General features: G+C 35.7%; 1 protein-coding gene across 2 annotated transcripts in view; it reads left to right on the plus strand.

Moving 5' to 3' along the window:
- ERO1B (endoplasmic reticulum oxidoreductase 1 beta) overlaps positions 1-26,704 on the plus strand; it is a 62,697-nt gene that overhangs the window by 33,874 nt on the left and 2,119 nt on the right. The window contains exons 6-16 of one of the 2 annotated variants that reach the window (XM_065922253.1): positions 3,269-3,342; positions 8,346-8,466; positions 8,605-8,651; positions 11,396-11,407; positions 13,070-13,096; positions 16,393-16,485; positions 16,589-16,835; positions 17,047-17,116; positions 19,613-19,699; positions 20,679-20,812; positions 25,839-25,895. In XM_065922253.1, the coding sequence (XP_065778325.1) occupies positions 3,269-3,342; positions 8,346-8,466; positions 8,605-8,651; positions 11,396-11,407; positions 13,070-13,096; positions 16,393-16,485; positions 16,589-16,835; positions 17,047-17,116; positions 19,613-19,699; positions 20,679-20,812; positions 25,839-25,895 (969 nt within the window). The remainder of the gene's footprint in view (positions 1-3,268; positions 3,343-8,345; positions 8,467-8,604; positions 8,652-11,395; positions 11,408-13,069; positions 13,097-16,392; positions 16,486-16,588; positions 16,836-17,046; positions 17,117-19,612; positions 19,700-20,678; positions 20,813-25,838; positions 25,896-26,704) is intronic. The other variant, XM_065922254.1, reaches the window with a different exon arrangement.

Genomic DNA, 26,704 nt, shown 5'->3' on the forward strand with positions numbered 1-26,704 from the left:
TTCCAGTTCCAGAGGAAAGGCAGCAGTGCCAAAGAACTGTACAATTGCACTCATCTCACACGCTAGCAAAGTAATGCTCAAAATTCTCCAAGTGAAGCTTCAACAGTACATGCACTGAGAACTTCCAGATGTTCAAGCTGGGTTTAGAAAAGGCAGAGGAAGATTGAAGGTGGGAGGAGAAGGGGACAACAGAGGATGAGATGGTTGGATGGCATCACTGACTCTATGGTCATGAGTTTGAGTAAACTCTGGGAGTTGGTGATGGACAGGAACTCTGGCATGCTGCAGTCCATAGGGTTGCAAATAGTCTGACACGACTGAGCAAGTGAACTGACGTGATAGCAGTGGAAACATTGAGAGGTGGTCAGATTCAGAATAGATTTTGAAGGTAGAGCTGATAGTATTTGCTGAAGGATTGAATGTAGTATATGAAAACAGATAGGAGCTGTGAATAATTACAAGGTTTGGAACTAAGAAAATGAAGCTGCCACTTGCTGCACTTCGGACATCTACAAGGGAAGCAAGTTTGATGGGAAATTTTAGTTCGACCTTGTACTAGTTAAGTTTGAACTGCCTATGGAGATGTCAAGCAGGCAGATATACAAGTCTCAATTTCAGGGGAGAGGTCTGGACTGGAGAGAAAATGTGGGAGTCATTCAGTGACTATGTGATATTTAAAAACCATAAACCTGAGTGAGATTAACAAGGAGAAATTATAAATAGAGAAGTGATCCAGGGACTGGGCCTTAAGTAATCATAAGATTTTTGAGGTAAATGACCTGTTCATATTTTTGGCTATTTTTCTCTCCTTTGGGGAAAGGGTACATTTCTAAATTAATTTGTAGACACTCTTCATATAATCTGATAATATTTTTTTGTTGGTTATATGGGATGTTAGGGCTTGTCTTTTGATTTCACTTACAGATTTTTGTTGTTGAACCATAGTTACTAATTTTTTTAACTTTTAAGTTTAGCACACGTATAATAAAGTATACAAGTCCAAGTATAAAAGTCAATTTAACTTCCCAGAGTGGACCAACTCCATTAGCCACCATCGAGAACAAGGTACTTGCACCCAGGAGATCGCCGTATGTGCTTTCGTAGCCATTGTCACTTTCCAGAGTCAACCAAGATTTTGAGTTATATTAGCAAAGATTAGTTTTGCCAACTTATGTAAGTGGAATAATACAGTGTGTCTTCTTTTGTATCTGGCTTATTTTATGCAACATTATGTTGAATAATATGCTGGATGTTTTGGCCATTTCACAAAACATTTAGGTAGCTATTTGGTCGTACATTTGTATGCATTCCTGTGGAGAAGTATACCTACAGGAGAAATTGTTTAGTCACTGAGTCATGTCCAATCCTTTTGTGACCCCACGGACTATAGCCTGCCAGGCTTACCTGTCCATGGCATTTCCCAGGCAAGAATACTAGAGTAGATTGCCATTTCCTTCCACAGAGGAATCTTTGAACCTGCATTGCCTGCATTGGCAGGCAGATTTTTTTTTTTTTTTTTTTTTTTTACCACTGAGCCACCAGGGAATTAAGAACTGCCAGGTGGTTTTCCAAAATGACTGTACCAAAATATATTGCTGCTAGTAGTACTGTGCAGGAATTCTTCATCCCATAACTTCTTTGACCACCAGTAGTGCTTTATAGAAGTGTAATTGACATACAATACACTATACCTATTCAAAATGTACAGTGTGATGCTTTGACAAGTGTACACTCACAAAAATCAGCACAAGCAAGATAATTATACCTGCACTCCCCAGAGTTTTCTCATGCCCCTGTGTAATCCCTCCATCCCATCCCTTCCTGCCCATTTCCCACTTTAAAGATGACTACTTTAACTCACAGCAGCATCTTGATACGAAGCCCTAGGTTAAGCCCAAGAAATTCTTCTGTAAGTACTGTGGCATTGATCTTCAAACTGACTTTTTAGAAAAGCTGGACTAGATGATCTCTAAATTTCCTTCCAACTCATTTTGAAACCAAACTGGGCCAGCTCTATTAGCATTAGATTAGTATTCCATATCTTTTCTGCTACCATGGCTTTAAGGAAGGGTTAGATGAAACAATTAGAAAACCTCATCAGATAAAGGTACTAAAAGTTCCTCTAAGTTAGTCATATTGCTAATAAGAAAATAGGCATTTATATCAAAATTGCTTTGTTCCTTACTAATTTCAGGAGAAGACTTATCTGATTAAACATGACTATAGTTATTATGTTAGTTGTAACTGGAACTTAGGCATTTTTGTTTTATGGCATCATATATTTCAACTGAGTCACTTATGGTATAAATTTTTTTATTAACTTTTATTTAATTATATATTCCCATAGGAGAAAATTCCATGGTAAATTAAATTGGAGATTTTTATTGGTAAGGTGGTTGTAGTGCAGACAGCCTTACATACGTCATACAGTGATTACGCTATGCAGCAGCTTCTCAAATGCAAAATAAATTATTGGCTATGACAGTACCACATTTAGGAATACCTGATTTATACTTAGTACATAATTTTTTTGTCTTTTTTTTTTTTCTTTTTGTGTAGTGAGTAAAGAAGGGTAATAATACTTCTCTTATATATGCTGCCACTGTGTATTTAAGATCGAGAAGATCTGAATATCTGTTAAAGGAAATATAGGCCAGGGTTTATTTTGAGTGTAGTTGTTCCTTTATCAGTTCTCCTGGACAGAAATCTTGTCATTTCTGTTAAATGTGAGATAATGTGTAAAATGAATAATACAGTGTGATAAAAGTGACATTGATGTTACTAAGGGGTGTTGGATGGAAGATCCTAGAAATGCATTTTTTTTTTTTTAGTATTTTTGAATATAATATAAGTACAGAAGCAATTTAATTAAAAGAATCTTGAAAGTTAATTTAATTCCTACTTAGGAAAAAATAATACATATTTACTTCATTTCTAAGTCAACTGAAAAGATCAGCTTGAGTTTTGTGTTTAATTGAATCTTATATGTATTTGTAAATTAGTCTTCTGGTCTAAGTAATCATCATTGAACTAGGCCTAAAATAGTTTTAATATAGTTAAAAAGTAAAAATCCCTCATGGAAATTAATATCTCTGTCTTTCATATCACTTGTTTTAATCATTGCTTCATGTGACCACTAACTGAATTTGTAATGCTATCTAATTAATGAAGAAGTGATCTCAGATTATCTATTTTTAATACACTAGAATACAGTGTATTCTCAACTCCAAATTTAATCCTTTTTCTCTTTTATTCCTCCTTCCCCTAGTAATCAAAGCAAAGAAGCTTTCATTGACTGGGCAAGATATGATGATTCACAGGATCACTTTTGTGAACTTGATGGTAATAAAATAAACTATTGTAATTACATTATGTTAACTTTAACCCTTTTAAGATACTTAAATCAGTGAAAATACAGTCAAAGTTATAGCTTTAATACACAGGATGTTGTATGTGGATCTTATTATAGTATTTATTAAGAACTGGTATTCCAGGCCTTGTACTAAGTGCCTTAAGTTCATCATTTCTTAGCTTTACAACTACACTGATAGGTGTGTATTATTTTATATCTGAGGAAACTGAGTCTCAAAAAGACTAAAAACTTGCCCAAGATCACACAGTAGCAAGAGCTGAGTCAGGATTCAATCCTAGATCTCATTCCCACACATGTCTTCTTTCCATTGTGACACCCCCATCTCCTATGGACCTCTAATTCAAGCCTCTTAGTTATAGGTCTGTGACCATATTATAGAAATGTTCACAATGAAATTAGTTGGAAGTCTCAACAAACTAACATAAAGACACCTTCCAATATTGGAGAGGACTCTAACTTGATCCCCACAGCCCTGTTTGGAATGGAATAAAGTCAGGCCGTCAGGGTTCAATAGTAACTACCATTTCTTTCAGCAGAAGATAACTGACGTGTCTCCAGATCTTTTGTCTACAGGAGAATACTCCCAATAATTGTGTTGCATAGGTTTAGCACAATTCATTCGGCTTCTCTTTACCTTTTACCTTGGTATTGTTATATTTTTTGCAGTGGAAAAGGATTTGAGGTTCAGGCATGCATAATTAACAGGCAGCAGAAGTTCTTCTGAATTTTTAAAGCATCTAAAGTGGTCTGCTTTCTAAAAATTTTTAAAAGATTCATGTGTAGAATTGTGCTGTTAATACAGTCTGTAATGGGATACTTACAGGGCACTTCTCCAATGTTATAGTAAATTGAGGAGACACTGGGAGAGGGAGTGTTATTACCACAGTTTATATGGTTTCAGCAAGGAAATTGTTAAGAAATCTGAACAAAGTTTTTTTGGATATAGTGATAGTCAAATTCATAAAATATCCCTGTTGTGATGTTTAGAATTGGCAAAGGTCTCATCAAAGCAAGTACCTGGGTAAGCACTCACATGGCTACCTACATAAAATCATCTTTAAAAAATTTTAGGATTACATAATTAAAATAACTGGTAGTTTTTATAGTTTGTGTAGGTCTTAAACATGTGAAACCATGCTACTAGTTGGATTACCACTTCCTCTGGGTAGTAATGTTCATGTGTGTCCCAAAGATTTTTTCACTTACAATTAAAAAAAAACACCATCAGAGTAGCTTTGGTGTCATTGTTATTTCAGTAATCTAAATCATTAGATTAAAGAAAAAATCTAAAGAATGTTCACCCCAGTGTATTGGAATATAGCCAAACACCCCTGTTATCTGCTGATTTGTTTTTGGCTTTGTTCTTATTTGAAAGGAAGATGATCCTTATAAATCAAATAGTAGGTTTGTAAATAATTTAGTGGTTTAAGGTAGGCTGCTCTCCCTACCCCTCTCTATTTATTTATTTTTTTATTATTGTTTTTTATGCACGGGTTGCTGCTTCCTTTGCCTCAGGTCTGCTCAGATGTCACTTCATTAGAGAACCTGCTGTCATAAAAGAGCAGCCACCTTCCCTCTCTGTCTGCATTGCTGCCTGCTCTCAGAGCACTGAGAACTATGTGTGAGACGCTAGTTAGCTACTTATTGTCTGTCTTCAGCTAGACTGTGAGCCGCTGGAGGGCAAGGACTTTGTCTTTTTGTTCATAACTGTCCCTAGTGCCTAGAACACTGCCTGGCTATGGTTCATTCCCAGTACATATCTGTTGATTGAAGTAGTTGGTTCACATGGTAGTATTAGTTACTCAATCATGTCCGACTTGTTGTGAACCCACACACTGTAGCCCACCAGGCTCCTCTGTCCGTGGGATTCTCCAGGCAAGAATACTGGAGTGGATTGCCATTCCCTTCTATAGAGGATGTTCCCAACCCAGGGATCAAACCCAGATCTCCTGCAATGCAGGCAGATTCTTTACCTTTTGAGCCACAGGGGAGTCCTAGTTGGTTCATAAATAGCCGAAATAATGTGATGGATTTTTACTTTTTTAGTTTCCCCCTTTCAACAGATTCATTGATACATTAAAAATACTGCTTGAAACAGGAGTTTCTAAATCTGGCTGTATATCAAAATTACTTGGGTGCTTTATAAACTATAGTTTCTCCTTGACTGAGGAAATTATGTTTTAATCGCAGTTTGGGGTAGCTTTAGAGATAGAATATTGTGGGCTCAGTCCTGAGTCTGTAACCTAATATTTTTGATCTGTGCCCATAAGCAAAAAGCCTGCATATTAAGTTGGCCTGTGCAACCATTACGTTTTAAGAGATACATGGGTCAGGAGGGCTAGAGAATGCAATGTAGCCTCAGAACAATAATACTAAATTAGAGCAGTGAAAGGAAAATTCAATCGGATAAAAGGTGGTACTTGAGGAGGAAGAAGAAATATTAGTTCAAGTTGACAAACTTACAGAATTAGGTATTTTGACTGAACAGAAATTCTTTGAATCCTTAGGTAATTGTTAGAATAGTCAGAAGGAATAGCTTTGGAGCAGGTTTGTAGAGGGAGGAAGAAGACAAAACTTTCTGAGGGGAGGGTTTATTAGGGATCTAAGAGAACTGTCTGAGTGAATGATAGTCATACAAATGAAAAGAAATTCTAGTTTAGGAACAAATTAATTAACATCATGTTACAGGTGACCCCAGGAGTAAGAATGGGTGTGTTTTGTAGGGCACCTCAACCTGTGTATGCTTTTTCCCACATATGTTCTTCATTCTGGATGTCATGAAATTCTTGTCAATATAGGTCAGGAGTTGACAAACGTTTTCTTTTGTAAATGGGCAGATAGTAAATATTTTAGATAGACCATAAATATTATATATATTAGATAGACCATAATTTACATGGCCTCAGTTGTAACTGCTCAAGTCTGTCATAATAGTGTGAAAGCAGTACATAGGCAAATGAACAAGACTTGTGTTCCCATAAAACTTTCTTTACAAAAATATTAGCACACCAGACTTGTCTTGTGGGCCATAGTTTGCTAACCCTTTATATAGGTTAACAAAACCCACCTTTTTCATGATTTGAAAAAGTATTAAATTTTTTAAAACAACTTTTGGTTGAATTAAAGGAATACACATTAAGAACATGAAGAATGTAAGTTTTACTTAATTTTAAAACCTGTATAATTGATTTTGCTCATGTGACTTTCTACTCCCTTGAAGTATACTCTAAATCCATATACTTTAATATCTGAATCCAAGGATTTTTTTCTTTACTGTTTAGTTGGTTTAATTGGGTGAAGAGGGTGATATTAATTCAATCTGCACATTCATAGATGACTCTACATAAGTGTAGGCTTATGTCTGTGCACACATGTACTTTATACATATGGAATATATGTATATGAGTATATATTTATGATATTAGTATTTAAGTTCGTATACATAACTCAGTTTTGTAAGGTGAACTAAGAATGGCTGAAAGAAATTTAAAATAATTAACAGAAATTAGTTATTATAAAGCTTTTAAAATTTTACTATAAAAGTAAAATTCATTAACTTAATTATTTAAATTTTAATTTGTTAATTAAAATTTTTAAATTAATTAAATTAAAATTAAAAATGTAACATTAATTAGTCTTAAGTCTTGATTAAGAAATGTCCGTAGACAGTTTCTGTTCTTCCATTTACAAATAAACTGTTTTCTATGCCTTAATTTACATAGTGGAGTATCTGTATAATGCTAGTGCTAGAAATAGAACCAGTATTCTTTAAAAATCATGTTTCCATCATCTGTGAGATACCACTCATTTACTAATGGGAAGTTGAAATTATCTTTGTATTCTTCCTACATCATGAAAGTACCAGGTAGTTCTCAGAAGACATGTGTCAGGATGCTCTTTTTTTCCCTTTAGATTTGTGGATAATCTTAATCTATGGTCATTGAATGGCCAGGGAATATTTTTGACTGACAGGTAATGAAACTAAGAGGGACTATATTTTAATGACCATATTTGGTCTTGTTTCAAGTCAGGTGACTATATATTAATGTCATTGATTAGTACCATGCCAATAAAAAGTAGGAAGCATATAAATAAAAGAATACATCTGTGCCAACATACATAGCACTTCAGCCTATAAGTATTATTAGAATAGATTTGTGAAGCATAGTCATTATAATTTTTATATAGGTAAGAAAACCTATATTTCCCTTTTCTACCCAAAATATGAACCTCAATAATTAAGATGATTTTTCCTTTTATCTCTCTCAAAATATTTTCCAAATAGTGGAGATCTAGTAAATACTCATTTGGGTTTCAACATGGAAAGTCATTATTTAATTTTAAATGGGCTAATAAGTTCTTGAAGTTGTGCCTACTAACCAATATGTTAACCAGTTAATATGTTAAATAATATATTAACATTGGTAAAAATAAATTTGTAACTTTTTCTTTTACTAGAACATGGTGTAACTCTGAATGATCAAATTTGAATCTCAAAGTTATTGTACCATTTACTTCCTAAGCCCAAGCAGAGAGTAACAGAGAGATCTTTTTAAATATAATATGCACTAACATGTCTCAAGTATGTGTTTAGGTAGCTGTATACATGGAGGGGGGCAAACACATGAAATATTAAAACAGGTTATGATTTGGTTAGGTCTTTTCAGTCTTGGTGGTTTAAACTTAAGAAGTAATTAGTGCCTCTAATTAAGGTAAGGGATGTTATATTACTTAAAAGATCACTGAGCATCCAAAAAAAAGGGAGAAGTTATTTTTTCTCTGTTAAGCTCACGTTATTATAAATCCTGGGTACAGGACAGTCGCAGGTGTGCTCACCACTCTGCCTTGTAACTTGGAGACGACTTGAAGGTGCAGTCTTTCCCTAACTTTCGTGAAGCCCTGCTTGCTTTGTAAGGTAAGCGTTGCATAGACGGTGACATACAGATGTCTTTATGAATTGTTTCTTGTCCAGATGAGCGGTCTCCAGCTGCCCAGTATGTAGACCTGCTGCTGAATCCCGAGCGCTACACCGGCTATAAAGGGTCTTCTGCGTGGAGAGTGTGGAACAGCATCTATGAAGAGAACTGTTTCAAGTAACTGGGGGAGGGAGGGGGGGAAGGAGGATTGACTAGAGGGGAGGTGGGAGAAAGGGAACATTTGTTTCCTTTGGGAAAAATTACATTAAAATGTCAAACCACTTTACGTTTGAATTTTGTACTTTTCTTTTTCAGGCCTCGATCTGTTTATCGTCCTTTAAATCCTCTGGCACCCAGCCGAGGTGGGTGTCTCATATATTTTCATGTTTTTGGATATTGTTTACAAAATACCTTTGTGATTATGTATTGAGAAAATTTTCAGCTATTTTGTATATTTGCTAATTTGAATGATTAAAAGAATAAGCTTAGTTCATAGTTGTGTCAAGATTTCCACATGTTTTGTGTAATTACTGTCCTTTATTGACTGCTTGATATGTGCCAGGCCCTAAACTAGGAGCTTTATATAAAATAAATTAGAAATATGAGTAATCCATATATATTAGAGGTTCTGGGGAACTCCTGAAAATCTGGATGTCCAGGCCTTAGCCCATACCAGTTGTCAGAATCTTTGGAATCAGGATCCAGGTGTTGGTGATTTTAAAGCTTTCTAGATGCTTCTAGCATGCAGCCAAGTTTGAGAACCAGTGGCTCCTCCTGTGCTTTTCAGACTTTAGTGTGCATACAGATCACCTTGGAGCCTTGTTAGATACCAGGTTCTGATTCTGTAGGTCTTGGGTGAGGCTCCCAAGTGATGCCCACGTGCTGATCTGTGCACAACACTCTGAGTCAGAAGGATGTAGAGAAGGAAGTACCAGAAAGTTAGGTTGCCACTTGCCACATCAGGCTATTGAGCGCAGAAAATGTGCTTCTGTGAAACTAAATTTCCCATTTTATGTAATTTCGTTCATATAAATTAAAAAACTAAAGCAGTATAAAATATTTTTGCCCTTAAACAGAATCTTATTGTTTCGGTAGAACCACATTAACAAAGCAAAATTGTTGATATACTTAATGCATGTATACCATTTACTTTTCAAAATGTGGATATGAGAAAACATTACATTTTTATTAGAAAAATATTTTAATCACATACATGGCTGGTATTACAGTCCTATGCGACAGCTGTATCATACACAGTTGGAGGTTATTCAATGTAAAATTATTAGGCATATCTTCAATCTGTTCTCAGTGAGGACCCAAACCCTGGGAGCAGCCCTGTGATTGATATTTGAATGCTTTCTTTAGACCAGGATTGATTTAGGAACTTGAATTTCCTGGTCTAGATTCATCTTTTTAGGCATTTCTCAAAACCAGGGAGATTTGGGAAGGTGGAATGAATGGACTGCTCTCAGATGTGCCCTCTGTCACAGTGTGGCATATAGTCTCCCCAAATTGATTCTGAAACTGCCTGGACAAGGTAATTGGAGTATGAAGACGATGTGGATGGCTTCCTCCCCTTTCTCTCTTTTTACTACTTTTACTTCATAGCTTTTTTATTTTCAACTTAAATGTTTTTATTATGTAAGATTTTATGAAAATTGAAATACAAAAATAACAAAGTTAAAAAGAGGACACCCTCCCCCCCACTCCTACCTGCCTCCACACTTTTTCTCTTCCATAGTACAGTTTGGAAGGTATCCTTCCAGACCTTTTCTATAATAACTTACTCTTTACAAAATGTTTATTTATTTATTTATTTAATTTTTGGCTGTGCAGGGTTTTCATTGCTGTGCAGGCTTTTCTGTAGTTGCAGCAAGCAGGGGTTGCTCTCTGGCTGTGGTGCTTGGGTCTCTTGTTGCAGAGCACAGGCTCTAGGGTGCTGGGGCTCCGTAGTTGTGTTTCGAGGGCTCAGTAGCTGTGGCTCCCGGGTCTTAGAGCACAGGCTCGGCAGTTGTGGCGCACAGGCTTCGTTGCTCCATGGCATGTGGAGTCTCCCCAGATCAGGGATCAAACCCGTGTCTGCTGCACTGGCAGGCAGATTTTTTACCACTGAGCCACCAAAGAAGATCATATGGATCACTTGTAAAGCAGAAAGTACAATTGTTCATTTAATAAAAGCATCAAATCCTAAGAAACATTTCCCTTCCATGTTATGATAAACTAAGACTTGAAACTGTAGAAGAGATGAGGAGAGGAAGGAAGGTGCTCAGAAAAGAAGATAGAGGGAGGAAAGAGGAGCAGAAAAGAGAAAACAAGTGTAGAAGAGGGAGACAAAAGATTGGGTAAGGGAGAGAATGGGTTCCAGGTGATGGTGGTACCCTAGGAAGTAATGAAACAGCTCTTGCTAATGCTGTTGATGAGCTTTCTTCACTCAAACTATGAATTGTTGATGAACAGCTGTTTAATATTCTTAACTATGTTTCTTCCACGCTATTCCTGAGCTGTAACAGCTGGGCTTCTACAACTAGCTTTTGAACAGTTTTTGTGCAACAGAACTTTTTTTCAAAAATAAATCTTATGTCAGAATTCCACATGTAAAGCCAATAAAGGCAGGGCTGCTGTGGAACCCGATAGTCCATCTTTCTGGCCTCTTCCCCATGTCTGGGCAGTCCCACAGCACCTGCAAGGATGCTTGCATTGATGACAGTTTGGGAAGGGCTTTTATTCAGATGACTGTGTGCTGAGGAGCAGTAATTTAAGAAAGAAAAGTGCTCCAGTCTGAAAACACATGTTCAGAAAGAGTTGTGTGCATAACAATTAAAGGAGTAACTTTGTATATTTGTTAATTATTGAAACTAGTGGTTTTTATGATTACTTGCTCTCTGATACTATTTATTGCATAAAACATATATGAAAATCTTGTGCTGTTTCGCTTTTATTCTTATTAAGTCTTATTTGTAGGATAACTACAAGCCAACCAAAGTTAATGGTATGATTAATAGTTTAACACACAGTAAGTTTTAATTGCATATTAAAATAAATTGGATTGGAATCTGAACTGTGGAAGACATTTTCTGATAGCCTGTCTATTTATTTTATCTTTCAGGAGAAGATGATGGTGAGTTAAAACTCTCATTTTATGTTTGCTTCAAGTGTAGAAGAAATGTCTTTAATGATCAAAATTTGATTTTTTCCTGTTTTTAATTCAAAAGTATTTATCCTATTTTTTTCAGAAAAGAACTACCAATCAATGGCGACCCAAAAAATGAGAGGTTTTTTTTAATATATATAATTCAAAGTTACCCTATGTTAAAAACAGTATAACAACCATTCTACTTACATATTTAGTGTAGAAACAGGATCACATTCCAAGTTCCCCTATTTTTTGGTTATTGTGATCTATTTGAATATGTTCTAAAGAAATGGAGGGAAATTAAAATAGTTTTATCAGATATTTGTCCTGTGATTTCTTTATATTCTTGTTGATTTTGTAATTTATAACCTCAGTCATCATTATTACACTTAATCTGATGAATGATAATTTGTCAACAGTAGGTTATTCCAGATTTCTAAATGAATATCAGTTATAACATGCCCCAAAACAGCCAAAATAATTATTTCATTTACTTAGCTGTGTTCAGGAGCACCATGATGAGCATTGTACACATTGTACAGGATGGAAAGATGTATAAAACATATATTTCCTCTAGGAGCTAAAAATATGTACAGTAGTAATGATAAGCACTATTCATAAGAGATGATAAAGAATTATTACATACATAGTACAGACAGTAAATGATGTAGTAGTTTGTTCAGAGGTGGAATAGATCCTATCTCACTTGGAATATTACTGGGAAAGGTGGCATTTGAGATGGACAAATAATGGACCGATTTAAGACGGTAGAATTGGATAGTATGTTCTACTTGAATGACAGCATGGACCAAGGAGTTGAAAAGGCAAAAACCAAGGCATGTTTTGGGAGACCCTGTTAGCAGTTGGAAAGACTTCACATAGGGTAGTTTAAATTAGAAAGATGAGTAGAGGACAGATTGTTGAGAAACTTGGAAGCTAGACTTTTGCTATTAACTGTTGGGGCTTTCTGAATAAATGAGTGAGATAATGAATGATCCTTTGTAAGGATCATTTGTAAGGGTATCATCTAAGTAAGAGCATGTTGAATGAATGAATCTCTAGGGAACATATTTGTGTTGTTGCAAAGGGTGAAGACTCAGGAGACAAAGTAATTCCCCACCATCTTAATTTATCCCCTATACTCCTTGCTCAACCATCTGTGTGTTGAGTTTTCATCCTCATGCTTTGCTGTTCACAATTGAAATAAGGATGGGTAACTTAGGAAGTATATTAACTATTTTTATCCTTATTGACTGCCATTTTTCTTTTCACTCAGAACAATAGTGGGCTAGGATTAGTTCTTTTAGCATGGTACACATAGTAAGGCCGCTTCATATTCTGGTCATTAACTTTTCTGAAGAATTATCTTGAAAACTAGAGAACTTTTTTGTATTATCCCTTGAAACTTGGTATTTTTAGATAATTAAGGAAGTATATGTAGCTTTACTGGTTCAGGAAAAATAGGATAATTAGTAATTTGATTTTTGTATTAATTATAATTCACTTTTTTTCTGGAAGTTTTGAACAGTGCTATGGTTGTTATCATCAAAGGCAAACTTAAGATTGTTTCTCTTCAATCTTATGGATATTTAAGCCTTTAAGTAAATATGTATATATAATTTTGATTGTTTTTGCTTTGTTTTTTAGGAGAATCATTCTACACATGGCTAGAAGGTAACCTAATGTCTACATTTTAAACATATTGGCATCTTACAAAAAGATATATTTAGTATATATTTGTAAGTTTTAGGATTCATTACCTAGACAACTAATCTTGACAGTGTTTGAAAGAAAATAACATGTTTTATGTTATTGTAGTTTAGGATAAAATTATTTGAAAATGTTGAGGATATTGGTCAGCTAAAAACCAGTGTTATGGAAATACACAGGGCAGATATGGTCATCACATTTTCATAAGTGGTTTCCAGTCTTATTTCCATTCTGTATGTAATACTCATCCAAACTACTTTTCTAGGAAGCGTTATGCAAGTCTGGTTTGTTAAGTAGAGACATTCATTTTGAAAGAAAGTGGGGTTTTTTGTATATGAAATTAAGGGAGATGAATTTGAATTCAGAAGATTTTAAACATGTTTAAACATACAGTCTAAACTGTCTAACTAAAGCATAAAGTAATATAGATCCCAATATACTAGATTCTTATGTGTGTTAGTCATGTTATATTATGAATGGGATTTGTCTTTTTTAAATGAATTCTTTTCGATGTGCAAATACTGCTAGGAATTACACTGACAAATGGCCAATATGGGAAAAGATGCTTAGCTTTGTTTAATTAGCTTTATTCTAAAAGTACAATTACAAAAATAGCATTTAGTTCAAAAGAGGTGGGTAATGGAGGATAAGAATGAAATTTATGGGCAGTGTCAAATTCTAGAATATATACTATACACCCCAGAATCTCCTAGTATCCTATTGATGGGAGTCCATTGATACATGGTTCAGTGAGCACTCCCATTTGTAGGCAGCTGACTCAATTTCTCTGAGATTCAGGTTGCTGATCTGGGGCACGAGAGTGGCAATAGCCATCCAGCTTACCTACACTGTGAGTGTAGATGATGCCTGTGAAAATTGCTTTGAGAACCACTAAACAATGTACAAATGCCAAATAATAGTATTACAGTAAATCTTTTGTAAGAAAAAAATTATATATTGTTGTCCTGTAGTTTGGTTGGTGAAAATGAATTTGAATGAAATTAAATCCAGAAGAGAAAGAGGAGAACCACTTTCTAAAGTCAGCAGTTGGATTTGCTGGGCATTGACCTGGCAGCAGACTGCAGGCGGGGGTCAGCTCTCCAGCACTGTCCTGCTAAGAGTATTGTATGTCTTCTGGTGCATTCACTTGGCACATCTTTTGTTGTTAAGATTTTCCTTGAAGTTGCCTAATTTTCAGTTTACGGAAGCACAGATTTTTCTTCCTTCCTTCCCACTTACCACCCATCCCTGTTTTAGGAGCTTTGTGGACTTTGCAAATTTGAATTGCCTCCTAGTTTTTCATGTTCTCATTTTTAGGCGTATGAATTTTCATGAGCTTTGCTTTGCTTATTTTCCATTCTCTTATCTTTAGATATTTTACTGCTTAGGTTGAAAGGAAGAAAAAGTGAATCTCAAATCTGATCATTTTGCTACTTGATAACAGATTTGATTCGAAGTTTTACTACAGGAGAATTTAGTACCTAATGTTTTATCAAAGTTACTCATATTATTTATATCCCTTGTTACCATAAACTTGGCCATATGCTTTTTTTTTAAGAGGTAAATGCTGCATTTAATTTTATTTATTGTGAGGAAACCACAAAATAGAATTTAATTTCTACCTTTATCCATGGGGCTTCCCAGGTGGCGCTAGTGGTAAAGAACTGCATGCCATCGCAGGAGACGTAAGAGACTCAGGTTCGATCCCTAGGTCAGGAAGATCCCCTGGAGGAGGGCATGTCAACCCACTCCAGAATTCTTAGCTGGAGAATCCCATGGACAGAGGAGCCTGGTGGGTTACAGTTCATAGGGTCGCAAAGAGTTGGACACAACTGAAGTGACTCAGCATGCACACACACTCTATCCATGAGATGAAATGAGAATATTCTAGGAAGAATTCTGAATTAGGGAATGAAATCTCAAAATAATTATTTTTTCCTATTAGAAGCTACTTGCTTCAGGGCCATCTGTTGTAGAACACAAAGGGAAAGTAAGTTGAAGATTTAAAAGATCCTAAAAAGATACAAAGTAAGCCACATACATACTCTTAATGTCTTAAAAAGCCTTCAGCATATAAATGAGATTATTTCTTAGTTTTCAATGTTGGAGCCCATTTTTCCCCAAGGCGGGGGAGGGGGGGGGAGCAAAAAAGACAAAAACAAACTCTGTTGAGTGGTAGAAAAGGGAAAAAGCTCATTGTTCTGGAGCTGATGGATTCTTAAAGACTAATTTTTGCATTTTTACTTTAAAAATTTTCTATAAAGAATATTTTCTAAAAATATTGTTCTTTTTTTATTGTGGAAAATATAGTATAAAATTTACTTTCTTGGGCATTTCAAATTTTACTTAATAGCATTAAGTACATTCATATGTATTACTCCCTTAATAAGAGAAAATATTTTTAAATGGAGGCAGGGGTAGGATAGGATGACGAAATCATCTTGACCTCTGTTTTGAGCAAAAGCCTATGGGGCTTAAGAAGGCTACATAAGATAAATTTCCATAACAGTCCTAAACTCCATCTTGATGTGGTTTTACTCGCATAGTAAATAGCACACATTTTTTTATTGGCTGGATGTCTGTTCTCTAGGTCTGGGCTCCTGAGAAGCAGAACACATAGTTAAGTAGAGAAATCCAGGACAAAGGATTAATAAGACACAATAAAGAATCTAGAAGAAGGGGAATTCCCTGGTGGTCTGTTGGTTAGGATTCCCCACTTTCACTGCTGAGGGCCTGGCTTCAATAATAATAATAATAATCTAGAAGAAGGAGAGAATTCAGTTTCAGTCTCTTCTTCCTCCACTATCAAGTAGGTTCAAATAAGACATCTGTATGGAAGGGAAAAGGAGAAACAGCTATTGTTAAGCCGAAGCAGTGACTTTATGTCTGCTTTAGTTTAGCCTAAACCACAAAGTATCTGTGCTATTGCCTTCTGGGTAACATGTGGACTTTAACCAAGTGCATCTGCTCGAGTGTTTGGATCTTCAGAAGTCCAGACATTTGTATCTTATTCTGCATTAAGTTATCATATTCAGTTACCTCCATGCTGAAGTCAAAATCTTATTTTATCTGCTAATAAAATAAGTGAGAATAAAATAAGTGAGAGAATCTCAAACTAATTATTTTATATTGTTCCTTGATTTATTTTTAATGTCCTTGAATCTTAACTTTAAAAATAAGCCTGCATACCAAATCCTCTTGATTCAGTATTTCTGTTATCTAAATGGATGTAATTTCTTTTTCAATATTTTTCTGACTAGGTTTATGTCTGGAGAAAAGAGTCTTCTATAAGCTTATATCGGGACTTCATGCTAGTATTAATTTACATCTGTGTGCAAATTATCTTTTGGAAGGTAATCACATTTTTTCTATTAGTATAAAAATTGTTGGGGAAAAGAATATATTCTCTAGAGAAAAAAAATCTTATTAAAAGTACATAATATATTTCTTTTTTAGAAACCTGGGGTAAACCTAGCTGGGGACCTAACATGAAAGAATTTAAACGCCGATTTGACCCTGTGGAGACCAAGGGAGAAGGCCCAAGAAGGCTAAAGAATCTGTACTTCCTATATTTAATTGAGCTTCGAGCTTTATCAAAAGTGGCCCCATACTTTGAGCGCTCAATTGTCGACCTTTACACTGGAAATGTGCAAGAAGATGCTGACACAAAAACCCTTCTACTGAATATCTTTCAAGATACAAAGTAAGACTTGAATTATCAGTGATCTGAAACTCTCCGCTCTGTAATTGAATGAGGTAGTTCTTGAAATACAACAAAAACTGACTCCTGAAAACTGGTTAGGAAAAGAGAATTAGAACTGACAAAGACAGTGTTCCATTGGATGGCAGCGTTTTAAAATTTTTTTCTAAAAATGTTGACCGAAAAGTTTTATTGCATATTTTCCTTTCATCAGGTCCTTTCCCATGCACTTTGACGAGAAATCCATGTTTGCAGGTGACAAAAAGGGGGCCAAGTCGTTAAAGGTAAAAAGTTCTTGATTGGTGGGCAGAGTGGAGAGCAGCTGACTGGTTGTGTTTTAATAGCATATTTTCAAAAGTTTATTTTATGAACTATTAGTTTTTCAAACTATTATGTTTTTGTACTTATGGATTAACATATAAGGCAAAAATTATCTGTTGACTTGGTATATCAGAAAGAGACTATATTTTAGGAATATTATGAAACATCACATTAGGAGCACTTCATTTTCATTTTCATTTGCTTACAGCAGAGGGCCCCAGTCTCCCAGATCTAATGCTTGATGATCTGAGGTGGAGCTGATGAAATAAAGTGCACAATAAATGTAATGTGTTTGAATCATCCTGAAACCATCCCCCCTCCCTGTGCATGGAAAAATTATCTTCCATGAAATCGGTCCCTAGTGCCTAAAAGGCTAGGGACCACTGGCTTATAGTAATTAAGGAATACATTATACCTTTACAGTTTGATTCCTGGAGAAGGAAATGGCAACCCATTCCAGTATTCTTGCTTGGAAAATCCCATGGACGAAGAAGCCCGGTAAACTACAGTCCATGGGGTCGCAAAGAGTCGGACACGACTGAGCGACTTCACTTTACAGTTTGATAAAAGTATTTGAAATGGACTGGCAAATAGTCTTCTACTATAGCACTATTAATTTTTTATATGCAATTCTGAAATCCAAAAGCTCCAACCACTGGAACATTTTTCTTATGTTTGGTGCAAATTAATTTGTTAGCAAAACCTAACCTGAACTGATGTAAAGATAGTTATAGAAAGTGAAAGTGAAGTCGCTCAGTCATGTCCAACTCTTTGTGACCCCATGGACTGTAGCCTGCCAGGTTCCTCTGTCCATGGAATTTTCCAGGCAAGAATACTGGAGTGGGTTGCCATTTCCTTCTCCAGGAGATCTTCCTAACCTAGGGATTGAACCTGGGTCTCCCTCATTGTAGGCAGATGCTTTACCATCTGAGCCACCAAGGAAGTCTAACCTGAACTGATGTAAAGATAGCTACAGTGTTTTTTTTAAAAAATTCTGCTTTGTATGACTATTATTACATTTTGCTACAAAAACAATCATATATTTGATATTATAAGGGGTTGCCATATACTCCATTGGGGTGTTTCATAATAAACAGTGTTGTGTACTTTATTTCTAAAATCTGAAAAATTCTGAATTCTGAAACATAATTGGCCCCAGGATATTTTAGATGTAGACATGCTACAAGAATGAATAAATTAGTCAGAGTTGCTTGGTATTTCTGAAATGAAGTAGTTTAGCCACACTGTATTTTAGTTTTAGAAGGTTATTTTGATTTATGGTTGTTTTAAAGGTATATTAATATTATGGTATTTAACATAATGTTAATTCATTTTTTAATGCTTCCTACTTTATAAGTGTTTATATAAATTTTATACTTTTGATCAAGACAACTATAATTATGTATCTTTTTTTATAGATGAGGAAGGTAAGATTGAGACCAGACTAAAGTTTCATAGCTAGCTTTTAAAGTGTAAAATGCTGGAAATTTGGTTTGCTACTTTTCAAAGGTATATAAAGGAGAATTTAAATCCATTTTCCATCTGCTCCAAAGCATGAGAATTCTATGAGAGCACAAAGGAGTTTTGGGAATGTTTCTGTTGTCTTTCTTTTGGCCAAGCTACACATTCCTCCAAATACTTTGGGCAGATGGGCCAGAGTTTTCAGGTGACTCACTCCAGCTCTTTGCAATGAAACGTTTGCCTCAGTACAATAAAATGATGTTTATTTTCTACATTTGCCCAATGAAAAGGATTAGGAAACTTTCTCTTAGTTAGTGTTGTCCTCAGAGAAGCTGAGACTGACCTTAGTGTCACAGAAACCTGTGCACAGATCACAGGCAGAAGAGTTACCTAATTGTGTGGGAAACTAATACAGCACCATTCAAGGATCCAGTAAGTGAGCATCCCCGGAGAAGCAGCCTTAGCGAATGTGGGGGACTGCGAGACCACACGCTGTGGTCGTCCATGCTGACAGAGCACATGCACAAACATGGGGTAGCCCTAAGGAGAGACATGGGAACTGATCATTGTTCCAGGACTAGCCTTCTGATTTACACTTACACAAAGCAGTGCATCCAAAATAAACAAAAGATAATGTAGATATGTATTTGCCACTGGTTGTATGCAGATACCAAATGGAAGCAGCAGTTAAGCTCCTTCAAAGTAAAAACCATGCAGGATTTACTCTTGTGTCCCCCACAGTGAACATGTTGGTGCTTTGCATGGAGTAGCCTCTCATTAAAAAATTGGTTGAATTAATATGTGGAGTGAATTTTATAAAATGCTATTAATGTTAGCTATTTCATATGCATGCTATGCTGTACAACTGCAGATGATTTTCTTCATTGTTGAAAATCACAATTCATTCATTAATTAGCTTCAGAATGTTTTTAGAATTCAGACAAGTGCAGTTTAGTTTTTAATGTCTAATTAGAATGAAAATATTTTCTGCACATTAGGAGGAATTCCGGTTACATTTCAAGAATATCTCCCGTATAATGGACTGTGTGGGATGTGACAAATGCAGATTATGGGGGAAGTTACAGGTTTGTGTGTTGTTTTCTGTTCTGAAGCTACTACTAACCTTAAATTTCTGCACTGAGAAGTTGAAAGTTTTTGTTAAAATGTCTTCATTGTTCATTGAATTAGAGATCCAAAGTGTGGTTTTGCTATTTATGAAAAAAATTAGTGTGTCATATGTATGTGTATAAGGTTGTTTTTTCTCTATTCTAGGTTAATGATTTTGGTTTTATTATATCTTTTTCTGTTGGTACAATGTCAGATTTCATCCTGAAGTTGGGTGATTATAAATAGATTGTACTGGTATTTTACATACCTATTTAGAAGGTAAAATATAATCATATAAAAAACTTAATTATCAAATTTTAATCACTGACTTGGTATTAGTGATCAGAAGGAGGAGGTCCTTAATCACAAAATAGGAAAGTCTGCACAGCAGGACCATTTCCCTATATATTTCAGTGTAAAAAGGCTTGTCTGATATTTTCTATCATCTTTTTACAAAGATGATAGTAAGTCATAGAAAATCAGGAGATGGAATATTTTTTAATGGTGACTACACTGAAATCAGATTTTTCTTTTTCTCTAGTGCTAATAATTGAGAAATTACTAAGTGTAGGTATCACTAAGAACTTATAATGATTTCTAAGTTTTGAATTGCTAGGGGCTAGAAAAAATGCTTTCAAGGTTACATATTGAACACTTCTGATCCTAATGTGATATTTTCTTGGTTAAAAAAATGGCATTTTAGTAATTTGGAATAGTATGATATGTATCCAAAAGGTGTGAAACTTTTCAGGTTTCCTTAACAGCTTCAATAAATTTATCATATGCATAATCTGTGAGAAGTAGAAGCTATGTTTTGCATAGCTGAATATTTTGGTGAAAAGTTCAGTTCATTTGAATTTCCTACCTTCTCATCACAATGACTGAATGTTTCTTTAAACTTTTATAGCAATTATTATTATGTGAATTTAATTACAAGTTTATCACTATTTTCTTTAGACTCAGGGTTTAGGAACTGCCCTGAAGATATTATTCTCTGAAAAAGAAATCCAAAAGCTTCCAGAGAACAGCCCATCTAAAGGCTTCCAACTCACTCGACAGGAAATAGTTGCTCTTTTAAATGCTTTTGGAAGGTGAGAACTCTTCTCATCGACTTCCCTGGTGGCTCAAATGGTAAAGAATCCTCCTGCAATGCAGGAAACCTGCATTCGATCCCTGGGTCAGGGAGATTCCCCTGGAGAAGGAAATGGCAATCCACTCCAGTATTCTTGCCTGGAAATTTTGATGGACAAAGTAGCCTGATAGGTTACAGTCCCTGGGTTGCAAGAGACAGACAAGACTTAGTGACTAAACAACAACAACACACGACAACAACTCCATTTATAGTTACTATAAAATGTTGGCTGTATTCCTGTGTGGTACAGTGTATCCTTGTAGTTTATTTTATGTATAATAGTTGGTACCTTTAACTTGTTACCCCTGTGTTATCCCTTTCCCTTTCCTCTCCCCCACTGGTCACCACTAGTTCTCTGTAGCTGTGAATCTTCTTCTTTAAATATATTTAAATCTAAATAAAATTAAATTGAGAAAGAACCAGATATCAACTTCCTCAGAATTTCTCTCAGTCTCATAAGGAATATTCACAAATGCAGCCCTTCCAGCTTCAGTTCTCTAGCTCAGTTCAGTTCAGTCGCTCAGTCATGTCTGACTCTTTGCAACCCCATGAACCGCAGCAGCCAGGCGTCCCTGTCCATCACCAACTCCCGGAGCTTACTCAAACTCACGTCCATTGAGTCAGTGATGCCATCCAACCATCTCATCCTCTGTCATCCCCTTCTCCTCTCTCCTTCAATCTTTTCCAGCATCAGGGTCTTTCCCAGTGAGTCACTTCTTCACATCAGGTGGCCAAAGTATTGGAGCTTCAGCTTTAGCATCAGTCCTTCCAATGAATATTCAGGATTGATCTCCTTTAGGATTGACTGGTTTGATCTCCTTGCAGTCCAAGGGATTCTCAAGAGTCTTCTCCAACACCACGGTTCAAAACCATCAATTCTTCAGCACTCAGCTTTCTTTATAGTTCAACTCTCACATCCACACATGACTACTGGAAAAACCATAGCTTTGACTAGAAGGACCTTTGTCGACAAAGTAATGTCTCTGGCTTTTTAATATGCTGTCTAGGTTGGTTGGTCATAGCTTTTCTTCCAAGGAGCAAGCGTCTTAATTTCCTGGCTGCAGTCACCATCTGCAGGGATTTTGGAGCCCCCCCAAAATAAAGTCTGTCACTGTTTCCATTGTGTCCCTATCTATTTGCCATGAAGTGGTGGGACTGGATGCCATGATCTTTGTTTTCTGAATGTTGAGTTTTAGGCCAGCTTTTTCATTCTCCTCTTTCTCTTTCATCCAGAGGCTCTTTAGTTCTTTTTCACTTTCAGCCATAAAGGTGGTGTCATCTGAGTATCTGAGGTTATTGATGTTTCTCCCTACAATCTTGATTCCAGCCTGTGCTTCATCCAGCCTGGCATTTCTTATGATGTACTCTGCATATAAGTTAAATAAGCAGGGTGACAGTATACAGCCTTGACGTACTCCTTTTCCTATTTGGAACCAATCTGTTGTTCCATGTCCAGTTCTAACTGTTGCTTCTTAACCTGCATACAGGTTTCTCAGGAGGCAGGTTAGGTGGTCTGGTATTCCCATCTCTTTAAGAATTTTCCACAGAGGCTGTTTTACCGTTTATTGTTCTCTAGAGAGTATTGGACTCAGAGTTAGATATTAGCATTCTGGAATCCTGGCCCTGCCATTTACTGGCAGCATGAGCTCAGGTACATCATTCTTTTCTTCCAGTTTGTTTCCTTTCTCTGTGCCATGAAGATAAGTAAAAATCTTTCCCATGGAGTTAACATGAAGATAAAATGAGGTTCCATGTGACACTTTTTAAATAATTACAGGATGCTCTCTGAAGTCCATGGCAGTAGGGGTGGTGATGATGGTAATTTACAAACACCACTGGATGTTCAGTGCTGCAGTATGTTCAGTACTTAAGAGTCTGTCTCACTTTTTTATGACTAGGGTAGATGTGAGAAACCTTTCTTTTCTTAAGGGTTATGATACTCAGGGTGGGATGGTTACACAAATAAGGGACAGCCTAATTTAGTCACCTTTATCCTCCCAGGGAAAACAAGTCACAGCCATCTGCTTTTTAAAGCTCTTTTAAAATATTAATCTTTCTCTACCCTTAATTATTAAAGTAATTCATGGTCATTATATAAAATTTAGAAAAACATGTGAAAGTATAATTTAGTAAATAAATGTAAAAATCATCCATATGCCTACCACTTAGGACTATTTCAACATTTGTTGTATTTTTAATGTGTATTTTCTTACTACTTACATGTTTTGTATACTTTCTTATCCTTCTTTACTTGGCATTATGTTGTGATCATTTCCCAATATTATTTTTTCATAAGCATTATTTTTTTCCTTAGGGTATGCTTGATATATATAGCATTATATTATCTTTAGGTGTGTAACATAATGATTCGGTATTGGTATATGTTGCTAAATGATCACCACAATAAGCCTACTTAACATCCATCACCATACATAATTATAGAATTTTTTTCTTATGATGAGAACTTCTGAGATTTACTCTTTTAGCAATTTTCAAATACATAAACACTGTTTTTAATATAGGCCAATATTCTGTTACATGGACATATCAAAATTTAGCCATTCTTTTTTCTCTTCATCAAGTTTTATTGTTTCCTTCATATGTATTCTATACATTGCTTATTTTTTTCCTTTAAAAATATTATAGTTACTCTTAATAATTGTTAATCAGATCTGTTTATTGTATCTCCCACCTGATTATCAGTTCATTTATATAGGAAATGATTTTGGCTGCACTAACCACACAGTTACTGTGTTATACTTTGGGGAGTTTGTGCACTCGTTCTCAAATGAACTGGGAGTTTTCTTGGTCTAACAACCTACATGATACAGTTCTACCTCAGCTAGGGCACCCAGCACAGCATTGCTCTGTCCGTGATGCTAGTGGGCAGAGACATACAGTGAGCGCCGTTTTTGGTTCTGGCCACAGAATGCTGGGAAATGTGTTTTCTTTATCTTGAATACTCTGCAAATGTCTTTCCTACACTAGCAGCCAATTTTTGATAGTGTCAGCATTTCTATCAAATGGTTTATTTTCCTGGGTACAAATAGAAAGGGTATTAATAACCTGTTGAGTCTTACAGCACATTTTAGCCTCCCTCCGAAAGTACCAGTGAAGCAGTAGATCGACGCAGCCATGCTGTGTCTGTCTGAGAATAGTAACAGGGAGTGTGGGCACATTCTCCCTGTGTCATAACGTGTGAGCTCTCGGATGCATCTTCGCAGAGACTCAGGTCCCACACGGTGCTGCTGAGTCTGTGCTCTCCTGGTGAAATGTTAGCTTGTATAAAACCTTGAGTTTTCTGATACTCTCCATTTTTGTATCTAAATCAGACTTTGAGCATACTTTTTTCAACTGCTGCTCTTTACCAAGCTCTCTCTCCTTTAGTTAAGGGTCTTGGTCTCTACTGTATCTTCATATGTATTTTGATAGTTTTTTTTTTCTTAATGGGTACTTTGAGGTACAGAATATGATTTTACACACTTATTTTGCTTAATAATATTTTCTCCTTATAAACACTTTCACTTCTCTACTATTCTGAGGATTTGAGTAAGAATTCATTTTCTGTTCATCTACAGCTTGTAAGAGTATAAAGAAAATGTTTTTGAGACCATAGAGAACATAGATTTTTTTTTGAGAGGCCGTATGGTCCTGGGATCTGATGAGCTGGTTAGAATCCTCCCCACTAGTTGAGTGACCCTGAGAAAATTACTTGATTTATTTAAGCCTCAGGGTTCCTAAATGGGCGTCCCAGGTGGTAACAGTGGTAAAGAACCTGCCTGCCATTGCAGGAGACCTAAGAGACGCGGGTTCAATCCCTGGGTTGGGAAGATCCCCTGGAGGAGGGCATGGCAACTCACTCCAGTGTTCTTGCCTGGAGAATCCCTTGGATAGAAGAGCCTGGTGGGCTACGGTCCATAGGGTCGCAAAGAGTACGACACAATGGAAGCAACTTAGCATGCACAGTGTTCTTAAAATGTAAAATCAGGATTAATTTTATCTACTTTGTAGGGATTTTTGTTTTGTTTACAATTAATGAGATTACATGTGTGATGGGCTCAGAACATTGCGTACCATACCTTAAGCTCTCAATATAAGAAAAGTTATTACTTATTATGTACTTAAAAGCAGTCAAAAACAAATAAAAATAAAGGCTCAGTACTGTTCTATATCATCTTAAGTTACAGAAAGAAAAACGTTAGATTTCTATTGTGTAAACCTGAATTGTACATAAGGATAATTGAGCTTATAGAATTTCTTTTTTAATGATTCGCATTTCAGAGTTTTACTTCTGAGTTTGGGCTTAGAAGTATTTTATTCATTCAGTCAGCCAGCCAGTAATTATTTATTGAACACTTTAAATATGGGTCCCTGGAGAAGGAAATGGCAACCCACTCCAGTATTCTTTGCCTGGGAAATTCCATGGACAGAGGAGCCTGGTGGGCTACAGTCTATGGGATCAAAAAGTTGGATACGAATAAGTGACTAACAACAACAAATAAATACCGGTGACTGGAGGGCATAGGGATTCAACAGTAGACAGATAAATAGAATCTGTACTTTTGTGTTAAAACAGATCAGTGTTTGTGCTAAAACAAATCCATGTTTGGGGAACAATAAGAAAGAATTGGATATTTACAGAGGAGTGTGCAAAATGAATTTTTAAGGCCAAATGTAAATGATTTGGGATTCTTTATTATAATGAATTATCATATCACTGTTCCCATCATTGATCTAGAATTTCTTGCTAATAGGAAGTAACTTTGCCCCTTCTAAATCAAAAGTAACAAACTACAGCTCTGTTTTGCCAGTTTTTAATAATTATAGCATATGCTTTAAAAAATGGAAGCTTCATTGTTTAGTGTTGTTTACATTATTTTATTTTCAATTTGATTTCAAATTATAGTCCATATGACAGCATCAATAATATGAAATGTCTACACATCATATTAGCTGTACTAATATGCTTTTTTTTTCTCTTGTAGGCTTTCTACAAGTATAAAAGAGTTACAGAATTTCAAAGTTTTATTACAACACAGTAGGTAATAGAGGCTTTTATATGTCTAATTAGAGACATAAAGTGACTGTGTGAAGCCTTTTTAGTCTTGGACATTTCAGCAAAAGAAGACTAATCAGACTTCAAGAATTCTGAGCTCTTAAAGAGAAAATTCAAATGTTCACTTGAATATTTATGCTTCTTAATAGATTATCAACTAGAGATATTTATAAGTATAAACTTTTAAGACATGTAAGTTATACTAATTCTGTGTTTAATTCCATGTGTTACCATCTGTTGAATATATTCTGAACAGCAGAATATTCACAAAGAATTGGCTTTGTGTTTATTCTGTTCTTTATTTCCAGTAGTCAAACTTAAAAATGTCTATGTCTCCCTCCAAGTAACACTGTTAACGGTCTGTTACGGAAAAGGAGAGCTAGAGAGCAAATGATGTTTAGGGCCGGTATCAGTAACAAAAATTTGTCAATGATTTTTAACTGTATTTAGCCTTGCCTAGCTCAGTATGTCACCATCTATCACATGGAAGTGTCTGAGTGACAAATTACCGTAGTTACTTAAGAATTCCCAAGACTTCAACTTCAGTTTCACTGGTTTTAAGATTTTTACTTGCTGTCGTTGTTGCTGTTCTGTTTTGGTCTAAAGGTGAATAAATACTTTCAGCAAAGGTGAATAAGTACTGTCGCCTATGCTACCCATCCACATTTCCTGTGCCTGCAGTGGGCTGGCTCAAGAGGATTCTTTACTGAGAACCTAGAAAACAGTTTCTGTTGGTTTTGTGTCTCTTTGCCCCTACTCCAACTTTAGAAATTTTTGTTTAAGAAAACAAAAATG

The sequence above is a fragment of the Muntiacus reevesi genome, chromosome 2, assembly GCF_963930625.1.
Source record: "Muntiacus reevesi chromosome 2, mMunRee1.1, whole genome shotgun sequence".
Taxonomy (NCBI): domain Eukaryota; kingdom Metazoa; phylum Chordata; class Mammalia; order Artiodactyla; family Cervidae; genus Muntiacus; species Muntiacus reevesi.